The sequence below is a fragment of the Andrographis paniculata genome, unplaced genomic scaffold, assembly GCF_009805555.1.
Source record: "Andrographis paniculata isolate CXL003 unplaced genomic scaffold, ASM980555v1 Contig75END, whole genome shotgun sequence".
Lineage (NCBI taxonomy): Eukaryota > Viridiplantae > Streptophyta > Magnoliopsida > Lamiales > Acanthaceae > Andrographis > Andrographis paniculata.
Genome location: NW_026137612.1, coordinates 419,736 through 433,484, shown reverse-complemented (window position 1 = coordinate 433,484; position 13,749 = coordinate 419,736). Strand labels below are relative to the sequence as shown.

Sequence of the window (13,749 nt, the reverse complement as noted above, 5' to 3'; positions counted from 1 at the left end):
CTCCCGTCCAATTTTTGCACAACCCACTGCATAAATGCATTGGGTTGGAGTTGCCCTGAGCAATTTGTCGAGATGGTGAACCGTAAAAATACTTCGATGGGAAAGTGTAACGCATTAGAGAAGACGGGAATAAAACTCCTAAAAATATATATATATATAATTAGGTAGAAAATATAAAAATAATAAATATGTATTATATATAATACTTTTTAAAAATATATATTTATTTTTGTTAAAATACTAGATTCACCTAATATGAAAAAATAATTTTTTATAAATATTATTAAAAAAAAACAAATATATTTATATTAATATAATATATATATATTATTTATTCAAAAAAAAAAAACTAATTATATTATTATTATTTATATTAGTAATAATTCTCCATACTATATATAAAAAAAATCAATTTATTTATAAACACGATCATACTAACTAATTATATTGAGAGCACAACTATAAACCAAGAATACTTGTTTATTCTATTTTTATTCGGAGTTTCTTATATTTTGATGCTGATAGAGAAACATAAGTCAAACCTTCACTACAGGAGCAGAAATATAATTGAAAAGAAAATGGAGAAGATGAATAAGAAATTCTTGTCTGGTGTTGCCGAGGAATCGTCGTCATCCATCACCACAACGATGCTCGTCTTCTTCACCTTCCATTTCATTTCTTTTATTTTCTTTTCGAATGGCTCCAATTCCACCCACCTTCGAATCCCCAATCATCCAATTTCACCCCTCTCATTAATGCACTGCACTGCATCATCCCCCAATTTCTGCGCACTAAACCCTACTCCTTTCGCGCGCACCGTAATTCATTTACTTTCTCCCTGCCGATCGCAAATTTTCTGCATAAATGATCGTCTCGAGCTTCAGTTCTTCTTCTCCCCCGTCCACAGCAATCGACTTAAGATTGGGACACCGTTATCGGAGAAGAATACCCCATTTTGACGGTTCGATTACTCTAAATTTTAGGAATCAACACGGCCGTGTCTCGACTGAATTTGGGGTTAGAAGGGCAAATCGCCGAAAAGGAAGCAGTATTTTCGCGAAATCGGCACTTGATGTCGATGAATTAGTGGAAACTGAGGGTAGCCCCAAAGCAGGCGGTAGGGACAACAATTCCTTTTATGACGCCATTGTTATCGGCTCCGGGATTGGAGGATTGGTGGCGGCGACGCAGCTGGCGGTTAAAGGCGCCAAGGTTTTGGTACTGGAAAAGTATGTGATTCCTGGGGGAAGCTCTGGGTTTTACCAAAGGGATGGGTTCACATTCGATGTTGGATCATCAGTAATGTTTGGTTTCAGTGACAAGGTCTGTAAGTTTTTGGCTTACACTTCTGTGTTTTGCTGCTTCGAATGTTTCGATACATGTCTGCAAACCGATTTAGATTGGGTAGTTAATATTTGGTTATATAAGATTTGAGTCTATCAATAGGAATCTCTAAAATTCAGCAAAATGTAACAGGAGGTCTTTCGATTTTGAGCTGTCAAATTTATTTTTTGTCAAGCTTCTTTATGTTCGGAATTCTATAGTTTGTCCAGATTTCATTTAGTTCATAGCCCTTCTTCCGACTTTAAATGTGTTGAGTGTTCTCTTTTCGAATTAAACTTTGTTTTGAACGAGTTCCTTTTTCGACTCTAATTTGACTTATTTTTCAACTCAACTCAAACTTCGTTCTGAACAAATCTCTTTGCGAATCTAACTCAATTGAGAGTGTTGTCTGATTCTAACTTGGTGGATGTTTTGGCTACTGTCTAGCTATGTTAATTTTTTATTCATCTTAGCAAGCTCAAGTTGTTTACGCGGTACCATTCGCATTTTAGTGGAGATGTTGATATTTTTAGATTAGATTTCCATTATTTAGATTTTCGTTATTATTAGATTAGATTGTTATTATTTGAGTTTTAACTAGTTTGTGTCAACCATATTTATAGCCCTGATTTCATTATTAATAATATGCGACTCTGAAATTCTGCAAAAGGTAATATTAACCTTTGTTGCTGCTGCATTGCAATTTAGGGAAACTTGAATTTGATCACACAAGCATTGGCAGCCGTAGGATGTAGAATGCAGGTGATACCAGATCCAACGACAGTTCACTTTCATCTACCAAACAGCCTATCCGTGCGAGTGCATAAAGAATACGATGATTTTGTTGCAGAGCTTGTTGGTAGGTTTCCTCATGAAAAGGATGGAATCCTAAAATTTTACGGCGAATGCTGGAAGGTCTGTGTGTTAATTGAGGTAAATTGATGGTTCGTCAGCTTGTTTGAGCTGAAATGACGTCGATTGTTTGGCTATATGGTCAGATCTTCAATGCATTGAACTCGCTGGAATTGAAATCTTTGGAGGAACCCATCTACTTGTTTGGCCAGTTTTTTAAGAAGCCTATTGAATGCTTGACTTTAGGTAATTGTTACTTTTGAAAGAACATCGGCAGTGTATGCTAATAGTTTTGATTTCTTGGTGTGTTGGTGATGTGTATGCATTTTTGTGCCATTAGTCGAATGAAATATCCTCAATTTTTTAGGAATAGTTCTTGCGTTTTTCTGCAGCCTATTATTTGCCGCAGAATGCTGGAAACATTGCTCGGAGGTATATTAAGGATCCGGAGTTACTATCCTTCATTGATGCTGAGGTTTGCTCATACTCGCCTTAACAAGATTTAAGTGTACCGAGCACTTTTATTAATCTTTCTTCTTGTTTGCTTGAATCAGTGTTTTATAGTGAGCACGGTTAATGCGATGCAGACGCCTATGATCAATGCAAGCATGGTAATCCACTTTATTTGTTATTTTGCTCTGTCGTTGTTCCAACCATAGACTCCTAATTAATATTTTCCCTTTTTTTTAGGTTTTATGTGACCGACATTTTGGAGGAATCAACTACCCTGTGGGTGGGGTTGGCGAAATTGCAAAGTCACTGGCAAAGGGCTTGATGAATCATGGTGGCGACATACTATACAGGGCGAATGCCAAAAACATTATTATGGAAAATGGAAAGGCTGTAAGTATAACTTCGAGGGGTGTCTGCTTGGCGAATTCTCTGCTTTGTTAAGATCATTGAATCCTGAACTACAGATATGACTTGTCATTTTATAGGTGGGAGTTCACCTGTCGGACGGAAGAAAATTTTATGCTAAAACTATAATCTCAAATGCAACCAGATGGGATACCTTTGGTACGTCTGGATTACGTTGATCTCAGCTTGTGAACTCCTCGAATTAGATCCTTCTTTGTTGAATTTATGTAAAATTGATTTGGTAGGAAAACTATTGAAAAAGGAAGAACTACCTGAGGAAGAAAAGAGATTTCAAAAGGCATATGTTAAAGCGCCGTCTTTTCTCTCTATTCATTTGGGGGTTAAAGCTGAAGTTTTGCCACCAGATACGGATTGCCACCATTTTGTCCTCGAGGTACGGCGTTAAATTTCGAAGGTTTGAATGAGCAGATGTCTTATTTGATACTTTTAACATTTTTGGGCCTTTGGGTTGTGTGTATGTAGAATGAATGGAAACATCTGGAAGACCCTTACGGAAGTATATTCCTAAGTATTCCAACAGTTCTCGATCCATCGTTAGCACCAGAAGGAAACCACATTCTTCACATTTTCACCACTTCTTCCATTGAGGACTGGGAGGTATATGCGCTCCATCTTGTTCTAGTGATACTGTAGTTTTTGATGTTATATTTGATTTTATTTTTTTTCATTAATCTCGTTAATTAATTAGAAAACCATTTTTCTGTAGGGGCTTTCGCGTAAAGATTATGAGGCAAAGAAGGAACTTGTTGCAGAAAATATAATCGACAGGCTTGAGAAGAAATTGTTCCCAGGCCTAAAGTCGTCCATTGTTTTGAAGGAGGTATGACTGACCGTTTCAAGAGCCAGAATTGTCGTTATATTTCGTATTTCTAACTTTAATGTGTCTAATGAATATTGTAGGTGGGCTCTCCAAAGACGCATAGGAGATTCTTGGCTCGTGACAGCGGTACGTATGGTCCAATGCCTCGCGCAATTCCAAAGGGATTATTAGCCATGCCGTTCAACACAACTGTGAGTTTATTGGCCTATTAGTCACCACCGTTTCCCCACAATGAAATTTGATTTTTTTGATTTCACGTCAAAGGGTAAACGAGCATGTATCCTAACTTTTGGTTGCAGGCTATAAATGGTCTGTATTGTGTGGGCGATAGTTGCTTCCCGGGGCAAGGTGTCATCGCTGTAGCCTTCTCGGGAGTTATGTGTGCGCACCGAGTTGCAGCTGATTTAGGTTCAAAAAATAATTTTTAAATTGCTTTTTACCATAACTCATTAATATGTTTGATGAAATTATATTGATTCCTTATGCAGGATTTGAGAAGAAAAACCCGTTACTCGATACTGCTCTCCTTAACTTGCTTGGTTGGTTAAGGACATTAGCATGACAAGCTCGGCATTAGAATCTGGCGAAACTCGGTAGAAAAAGTGCTACACTCGGCAACCATGGCAATGCTGTTAGCATGTTTTCTTGTTTTTTTTCCGAGGAAACGAGATTAAGGTACTTTACATGAAAATTTCTTTCAGCATTTAAACTATTGTCAATTTTCCCGTTCAACATGTAGCTGCTTTTGACGGATCTATACAGTTTATATTATAGCTCATAATATTGTGACGAATTGAGAAAGGAACATCAGTCGATTTTCCGTGGGAAGTTACAATCACAACTTATGCTGATTTTACAATTCATTTACTGATCATAAAAGAACTATCTCCTAGCATGAGTTTTACCGAATCATCATGTAGCTATACGTTAAAGAATTGCACGAGCTTAGCTTAGCGCTAACAATGGCCATTTCTCTTAGCGGCCCGAGCCAGAAGCTTCAATAAAATTTTCTGGCCGAATGACTCAACTGCTTATGAAAACGTTGTAAGCAGAAATCTGTAGTATCCCCTGAATTTAAGCTCCCGAATTAAGGTTCATCCTTCGTAGAGATAGGTACGCCAATACTCTGTAGCCGACCACCATTGCTGCGAGAACTCCCACTTCCTTATAACCACTGTCGATACGAACCCCATTGATTGAGTGACTTATGTGCTCGTATTGTACTTTTAGGAGAAGCTTGTAGGTGTGGTAGTTAAACGAGAGATAGCGCAGCCATGAGATGAACACGGGAACATTCTGCAAAACCGTGAATCAAAAAGGTTTCAGTAAGATTCCTTTCTCTCCTTTCGATAAGGTTGTCTAGTTTATTTAGTTATTTACCTTCACGAAGAATCCCCCCGCCAGCATGAAGGTCATTACCATAACCGAAGCCAAAGTTGTCGCCTTCTTCAGGTCCATAAGTGTAGCCCCGATAACTAATCCCAATCCCTGTTGATGCTTATATTCATTTAGTACATCTTAGATTGAACTATATTGCTACTGTAATCTGATCGAGTTAGAAAGGCGGCACATACCTGAGCGGCTATAATGCAGAGAAACACGGTTGCTTGGGTTAGGATGAAGGAACTGAATCTCATTCTTAGCCCCGCCATAAAGTACACGACTAGAAGAAAAAGTACGGGTAGAATTAGGTCTAGCGGGAGATCACTCGTCGTTCTAGCGACGAAGTATGCACTTAATCTATACATGTCTGCCGCTCTTTCCTTGCTGATCATGGCTCTTTCTTGCGGGAACGTAAAGATAGACGTGAACACCGGGAAGAAGCCCCAGAACACAGAAATGAAGAACAGTAACCCGGCCTGAAATTCGTTTACTAACATTATATAGACCTAGCAGATAGGATCGTAGAACTTGGTGAATTTTCTTAGAGGTTTTCGTCTAGGTTACCTGATCCTGTAGTTCGGTAGGGTTATTACTACCCGATTGCCACCATAGTAACCCCAAAATTGTTGCTGTCGCAACAACTTGCGTAATCCGCAACCAGCTAAAATAGTCGTGCCTGCGTTCTTTAAGTCCTCTCCAAAATAGAATGGCGTACTGTTCGAACCAGCTCCCTCCCCATTCTCTCTTGGAAATGCACACCTTTAGCTTGATTTCCTCGTCGATGGGGGCTGGCGATGTAAGTCTTTTCTTCTCGATTTCAGCCACCCGTGTCTCGTAGGCCTCCACAAGGTACTGGTTTTGTTTTATAGTTAAATGTTAAGTACATTCGATGCCGTTTGTAGGACTTGTTTGTTTTGAATTTTCTTGTACCTCGTGGACGACTGCTGGAGCGAGTTTTCCGCTCTTTGTTCTTTCGGCTTCGGAGGTCGTGTCTATCTGCACTCTGTCTTCTAGCTCTGAGGGGACCGAAATGTCTGCGACATTCCCGTTTGCTAGGTCGAGCATGAATTCTGCTGGGTTCATCGCGATAAGCGGCGAGCATCCGATGGATGAAAAATACGCCATCGCTTCCGACGCCTTCCCGAAATAGAGCAGACTCCCTTTCCCTAGAAGAATCAGCTTGTTGAACTTGAGGAATAGCCGGCTCGATGGCTGGTGGATCGTCGTGATCACAGTTTTACCGGCCTGCGATGAAATTCGAGGTATGTTTAACTTATTTTGATTATGTATTGCGATAAATTGTTTCGGGACATGTTCGTTAAGCGATCTGAAATATGTACCTTTGCTATTTCGTATAGTGTTTCGACTATCCTCATCGCAGTTGTGGAATCGAGACCCGACGTTGGCTCGTCGAGAAATAATAGAGACGGGTTTATTATTATCTCGTTGCCAATTGACACGCGCTTCCTCTCCCCGCCCGACACTCCGCGAACGAAGGAGCCACCGATCATCGTATCTTGGCACCTGGTAAGATCTCATATCTCTAGTCTAAGTCGCTAGCAAAAAATTATCGAATTTCTTGCGATTATTTGACAAAAATCCGTCGAAATTGATTACCTCTCTAGACCCAGCTCATAAACGACGTCCATCGCTCGTTGGACCTTCTCCTCTTTCGTCAACGTTCTCGGGAGCCTCAGCCTAGCCGTGTACGCCAATGTTTCTCGCACTGTAAGGTGAGGAAACAGAACGTCGTCCTGCGTCACAAACCCGATCCTGCTCGATTCAATTTCGTGTAAGAATTTGCTCATAATGGATAAAATGTAATGACCGGGTATGTGTGTGTTCGATATCTACCTGCTTTTTAGGCATTTGGAATACGGCTGGTCGTTGTAAGTGATCGACCCGCCGTGTGGAGGGTCTCGGACTCTCCCGCCGAGCAGGCTCAGCAGCGTCGTTTTCCCGCTCCCGGAAGGTCCCATCAATGCCAAAACCTCGCCGGGATCAACGCTCCCGGTGATCCCGTTTAGAATGTCTTTTTCGACCGTTGAAGTCATGCCCTTGATGACGACCTTGTAAGTAACATCTGTGAACTGCAAACACATTTTAGGACATCCTATGATCGCTCGACGTATAATGATAGAAACGGGTCGTAATACGACAGGCGATATAAATAATGTGATCAAAATGACTATATTGGTTAATAAAATTGCACGATCGATTATTGATCGCGCAATTTTACCGAAAATGAAACATTTAAACCCATATTGATGTTTGATTATACCAAAAAAAAAAAAAGACGACCTGACATAATTAATAGCCATGTTCAATGAGCAATGCTGCATTGAGGAACAAGCCTGCATACCGTTACATTAGAGCCAACAAAAATTGACCCGACACGACAATTCGATACGACCTGATACGAAATAATTGGATTTGGGTCAAAAATTTCAATCCGATTATGTATACGGTTTGACACGAATCCGATACGATAATAAACGGGTCGGGTTAGGGTTGAGGCTCTCAACTCGAACCCGACAACCCGACTATAATATATTAATATTGATTAATGTGTTTATTATATATATAAAATAATTATAATTTAATAATTTTCTCATAAATTAATTTAAATTAAGTTCAATTTTTAAATAATTCAATCTAATTTACGCTTGAACTAATAAAAACTAATATAACACGACAACAAAATAAAAAATTATTTAATTCGAATCAAGAAATTAGACTTGATTATGTATACGGGTCAACACAAGTCAACCCGAACCCGACACGATAATAAACGGGTTAACACGAACCCGACACGATAATAAACAGGTCGGGTTATGGTTGAATAAGTTAACACGTTTAAAGTATTCAATCCGACATCAATCGACTCATTGCCGGTTCTACGTTGAATACAAATTTCCTGTTCAAACATCTATTTATAAATGTTATATTTGGTAAAATAACATTATACTCCTCAGTTTTAAATGTTTTATTTTATCTTTTGCAAATATTGCAATTAATAATTAATATTTGGAAATATTTTTTAAATTTTTTTTAATTATAATAAATAATATTTAAATATCAACAGATAAAAAATAAATAACACTTTTAGGGTGAAATGATATATTTTTATAAAATATTAAAATAACTGTCTAATAAGTAGTAAAAAAAAGAAAAAGTCAACCAATGGTACTCAACTGTATAATAAATAACTGTACATCTATTTTTATTTTTATTGTTTTTTGGATAAAAAAATAAATATAATAATAATAAATTAAAATGAAATCTAGAAAAAGGAATCAACGGTGTACTTCAATATCAATATCTCCATATTTCAACAAATACTGTCATATTCATTTTTTCGAATTATTTTTAATCTTCTAGTACTATACTTATAAAACATTACGTTAATATATCTATATATTATTTTTATTTAAAATTAAAATATATTTAATTCATAATTAAAAATATTTTTTTTTTTTTCATTCAATTACCTTGAGATAGATTGGGAGGGTAGGCTCTGTCTGGAGCTTCTTTTGTTGCCTGCCTGCTTCGATATCTTCTGCTGATGAGGTCATCATATCATCATCATCATCATCATAGTCTACAATTTACTAGTACATTAATTGCAGATTATATAAAAAACATAATAGTTCTCCCTCCCCATTCAAAATATGCATTTATTTATTTTTAAAATAAAATATTTTAATTATAGTGAATAATTAAAAATAGTATAAATATATTTTTATATATTTATTTTATAATGTAAAAATAATGATATAATGATAAATATATATATAATATATAATTTTAAATTGTAAAATCTACAATTTCTGAAAAGATATGTATATACGTTAGTATGAAACAAACAAAAATGATAAAATATATAAAAAAAATTTTAAAAATTATATATATAATATAAAAATAATAAATATTTGTAGTATATTAATTTTTTACAAGAAAATGTGTTGGAAATATTTGTTAAAGAAACAAACCCTTCACACTCCCAAGTACCATTTTGAGGTTTTATAGTTGATTAAAAATTAATTTTATTGGTAAGTGAAAATGCGTAAAAGATTTTGATATTTTTTACATTTTATTATATATATAAAGTAACTGTACGAATATTTATAATTTAGATATAAAAATTAAAAGTATTTTGATATAACTATATGATTATTTTCTTAAAATAAAAATAATAATAATACTTGGCTGGAAGGAGTATAAATTAAATTGCAAAGTGAATAAATTTAAATTTATTCAGAAGGCACTTTTTACTGTTTTAAAACTAATTTGGTTATAATGTGAAATAATTTTGTTTACTATTTTTGTTTAAATTTAAAGTTAATACTTCATTCATGCTAATACAATAATCTTGTTTACTATTTTTGTTTGTTTCAAAACAATAGTTTATTTTCATAAATAACCATATCACTGTATAATTACCCTTACTTTGTCATTATTATTACACAATTGTCATTGCCTCTTACACTAATACACTCACAAGAACAAAAATATCTTTTACCTATATTTTTTTATCCACTATCAATATAATATCAATATTTTTTAAATTTCGTGGCCAGAACGAAGGAAGTACCATTTTTCGACTTTTTTTTCATCTTAATTATTTTCTCAAATTTTTTAAGGTCTATCTTACTTTTATATATATATATTATTTCTCTCTCTCCCAAAAAACAAAGCTATATATTTGAAAATTTTTATTTTATTAATAATTAACTTATGTTAATTGTGTATAAATATAAATAGTTTTTTTTATTATATAAATTTTTATTTTTCAAAAAATAATATTTATATTTTATTAAAACATAATTTTTTTAAATATTCAAAATATATGTTAATTTTATTTCCATCAAATATACATTAGTATTATTTCTAAATTACAATCAAATAATATCTCATTAGTAGATTGCAGATGTATCAAAATATCAGATTGATTTGATTTTGGTTTGAAATTGAAGGTGGTTGATAATTAGTTTTTGGAACAATTTTTATCTTATTTAATATTTTTTTCCGTCCAACTTAATTTGTCAATTATTTCTATTTTTGTAGTCTTACATAATTTGTCATTTTTTAAAAAAAATGTAATCATACACTTTAATCATATTTTAAAATTTATAATTATTTTTTATTTTAATTAAACTATTTAGTATCTTAATTTTAATCTTTAATTATTTTTATTAAATCATAATTATTTTTACTAATATATTTCTTAATTATTTACTAATTACACACTACTTAAAATTTCGTGTCTAATCTAAATGAGACAATTTAGTTAAAACGGACGGAGTATCTTTTAACTGTTTGATCAAAACTGATTAAAATGTTTGATAAATATATTTTTTTGAAATAATTTGTTCTAAAAAACTATCATACCCAACGATTTATAATAAAGTCTTCACTTTAATTTCAAATGTAAACAAAATACACCAATCACTTTAAAGTAATACTTCCTCCATCCACAAACTAATGTCATATATTTTTATTTGGGACGTCCAACAACTATTGTCCTATTTTTTTTTTAAACACAAATTTTATATTTTTACCCTTCATTCATTTATTACTTTTAATCTCTATCATACAATTAAGGACAAATTTATCAATTTATAACAAAAAGACAATTACATAAAAAAATTGTGCAAATATACTTTAGTACAATATAAATTGTACGGATAAAGTATATGTTTGAAAAGTATTTGAAACACAAGAAAACACGTCCCAATGTACATCTTTTAGAGACAATTCAATGTAGTCCACAAGTATTGGGAAAAATTATTACCAAATTGAAGCACCCACCCCACCCATTAACGGGTGGTACAGCTGATAATGCACAATGTACATACACACACAGCACACACTGTAAAGTACTAGAGTAATAATTAAAGACACGTATGCACGCAACAGTTGTAGGGACTGCGACGTCTGTGGCTATTACATTACATCAAATTAGGTCCGTTTATGGTTCCATCCCTACCACCACTTTCTCTATTTTTTATTTTTTATTTTTTATTAATTTGACCTATATAGTAATAATAGTAATAAATAAATAAATTATAAAAATAAACCACTATCTTCTGTCGATTATTTCATTGGCTTTTCCATTGTATAGTCTTAATCATTTTATTTTATTTTTATATTATTCGTAGTAATAATTAATAATGGAAGCCAATTGTACTAAAGTATTATATATTTTTAAGTTCTAAATTTTTTTAGAATTAATAAAAAATTAGTGCTGAAAATTTGGATTTGTTTTCCTTTGAGGAGTCCTGGACCACAGCTCCACTTAAATGCACGCCGTTCGTAGTCAAGATGAGATGGCGCTGTGGTCCCGGAAAACACATTTATTACACGATTGTTGTTAATTGTAATTCACTAACTAATTACCGAGATTAAGGCTAATTAACTCAGCTTATCTCCCTAATCATTTTTTGTCCGTACAACCACTACCTACTGTGTTGCAGATTCGAAAATTAATTGAAAAAAATTTGACGATTACGAAGCTGTTAGAACTTACGGAATTCGTCGTCTTCGTCGCTGAAAGGTTTGGAATCGGCGATGTCGTCGGGAGGAACTGTGAAGCCGGTGAAGGAAAACGAGAAGCCTAAGCTGGCGCTGGAGGCTCGGCTCAGAGCCGCGCCGCTGTTCAGATCATCCAAATCGAATTTCAGCTGAGCGCTCCTCGATTTCCTGATGTGCGTGTTCCACGAGCCGCCGCCGCCTGGAGACCGGCGGCTTGACTTTCTCGACAGGCTGCCGCTGCTCTCCGCCCCGGCGTCGCCGCCGCCGCCGGGAGACTTCATTGCCGCCGCTAACGTCTCCACCAGCTGCTCCGACTTTGTCCGCATCAGACCTCCTCCAGGATTCGGCGGCTTCTGATGATCCATTGTTGTCCTGACCTTCAATTAATTGATATCAATTCCGATCGATCTGTATATACCGCCGCGCAAAATCAGACAACGCGAATTTTTTCGAACGGAGAAAACCCTAATTGCATGTGTACGAACAATGCGTATAAACCCTAATGATTGGGGGGAAATCCTGACCGTCGAATTAGTACAAGGAGATCTTCCGTAATTATATATATATATATACTTATAAGTATGCAACTCAAGTGTCGTCTTTGATAGGCCAATAAATGTAGAGGCCGTTCTTATATATAAGCAACCAAATATTCTTATATCTTTTTTTTTTAAGAGAAAAAAAAAAAAACACACACACACACAATGCGCGTCTCTGCTTGCATTTTTAATATTTTTAATTTAAAAATTAAAATCTAATTTATATTTTTTTCTTTTTAATATTATACTCCCTCCTCCACGACAATTGACATCTATTTATTTTTGATAAAAATTATTAAACCAAAACATATTTAAAAAATATAAATCAACTTAATTAATTATATAACATACAACATCAGAGGTTCTCTCTTTTTAAAAAATAAATATTTTTATCTGTATTTAAAACTACTTATCTTTATAAAATAATTTATATTAATTATAAATAAACAAAAATATTTTTTTATTTACTTGTATTATATAAAATTTTATTCTTTACAAAATTATATATATTGCATATATTTTTTAATTTTTATATAATTTTTAAATATTTAAATATATATTTTAATTTTTTTTAATTATGTAATATTAAATTTACTTTAAAACTATAAATATTATTAATTATATTAAAAAATAATAAAATAATATCATAATTTATTATTATTAACTAATTAAATATTTTACATTAAATACGGTGTTCATAATCAAATGATTCAGTTCGTGATTGAAAAAAATATTTATATTAAAAAAATGGAGTGTAGATATTTTGTGCAATAATTTAGAAGCTAAAACTAGTGTTGGGGTCCAAGTTTAGTGACTCCAAGTCATATCCATAAAATGGAAAGTTGATCCGGACCGTCCACGTGTGCGGACATTCCATATATGCGGTACAGGCCAGTAATTAGCCAGGTGTCTAATTAATACAACTTTTGGCATTAATTAGGGCGTGCCGCCACGTGACAAAGACATGGAAAAAATGGATGAGATTATCCCTCGTGCTGACAACTAGCTAGGCTACCCTTTTTCTGCATTTTTATTACCTCCTTCGTAGGGCACCAATAAATTCATAAATAAATAAATAAAATTTAATTAATTAATTAACTGGCATCCATGCATGCATATATTCTCATAGCTAGATTGCAAAAAACTACATGCCACTTTACAAAATTGGGTAAAATTCATTATATTTTTAAAATTTTGTTAATTTTTTTTGTGGTTTCATAAACTTTGCGTTTAACTTTCTTGACGGTGCTTATTTAATGGTATTTGATCAAAATACGTCTAAACTGTGAATAAAATTTAGAATTTCAAATTTTAAACCCCTAAAATCACAAATATATTCTTTTTTTTTTCTTATATTTAACCTAAAAATAGTAAATATACTCAAAAATAGTTATTTTTCTCAAGTTTTAAGAGTTTATT

At 33.8% G+C, this 13,749-nt stretch overlaps 2 protein-coding genes across 4 annotated transcripts; one reads left to right on the top strand and one right to left on the bottom strand.

The window, feature by feature from the left end:
* Positions 1-569: 569 nt before the first annotated feature.
* Positions 570-4,737, top strand: LOC127266248 (prolycopene isomerase, chloroplastic). Its single transcript, XM_051296433.1, has 13 exons — positions 570-1,323; positions 2,032-2,238; positions 2,322-2,421; positions 2,568-2,650; positions 2,730-2,786; positions 2,866-3,018; positions 3,114-3,192; positions 3,279-3,427; positions 3,517-3,651; positions 3,761-3,874; positions 3,955-4,065; positions 4,174-4,282; positions 4,363-4,737. Exons 1-13 carry the CDS (start codon positions 865-867, stop codon positions 4,434-4,436), a joined length of 1,830 nt encoding a protein of 609 aa, XP_051152390.1. The 5' UTR covers positions 570-864; the 3' UTR covers positions 4,437-4,737.
* LOC127266247 (ABC transporter G family member 22) lies at positions 4,668-12,404 on the bottom strand. Of its 3 annotated transcripts, none has more exons than XM_051296430.1 (10): positions 11,787-12,404; positions 8,749-8,858; positions 7,112-7,347; positions 6,875-7,030; positions 6,598-6,781; positions 6,188-6,502; positions 5,822-6,109; positions 5,449-5,733; positions 5,255-5,362; positions 4,668-5,170 (listed from the first exon to the last, which is right to left on the bottom strand). In XM_051296430.1, exons 1-10 carry the CDS (start codon positions 12,154-12,156, stop codon positions 4,949-4,951), a joined length of 2,274 nt encoding a protein of 757 aa, XP_051152387.1. In that variant the 5' UTR covers positions 12,157-12,404; the 3' UTR covers positions 4,668-4,948. The 3 variants fall into 3 exon arrangements, with proteins under 3 accessions (XP_051152387.1, XP_051152388.1, XP_051152389.1); XM_051296431.1 differs by having other exon boundaries at positions 8,749-8,819; XM_051296432.1 differs by having other exon boundaries at positions 8,749-8,816.
* Between the last annotated feature and the right edge of the window lie 1,345 nt (positions 12,405-13,749).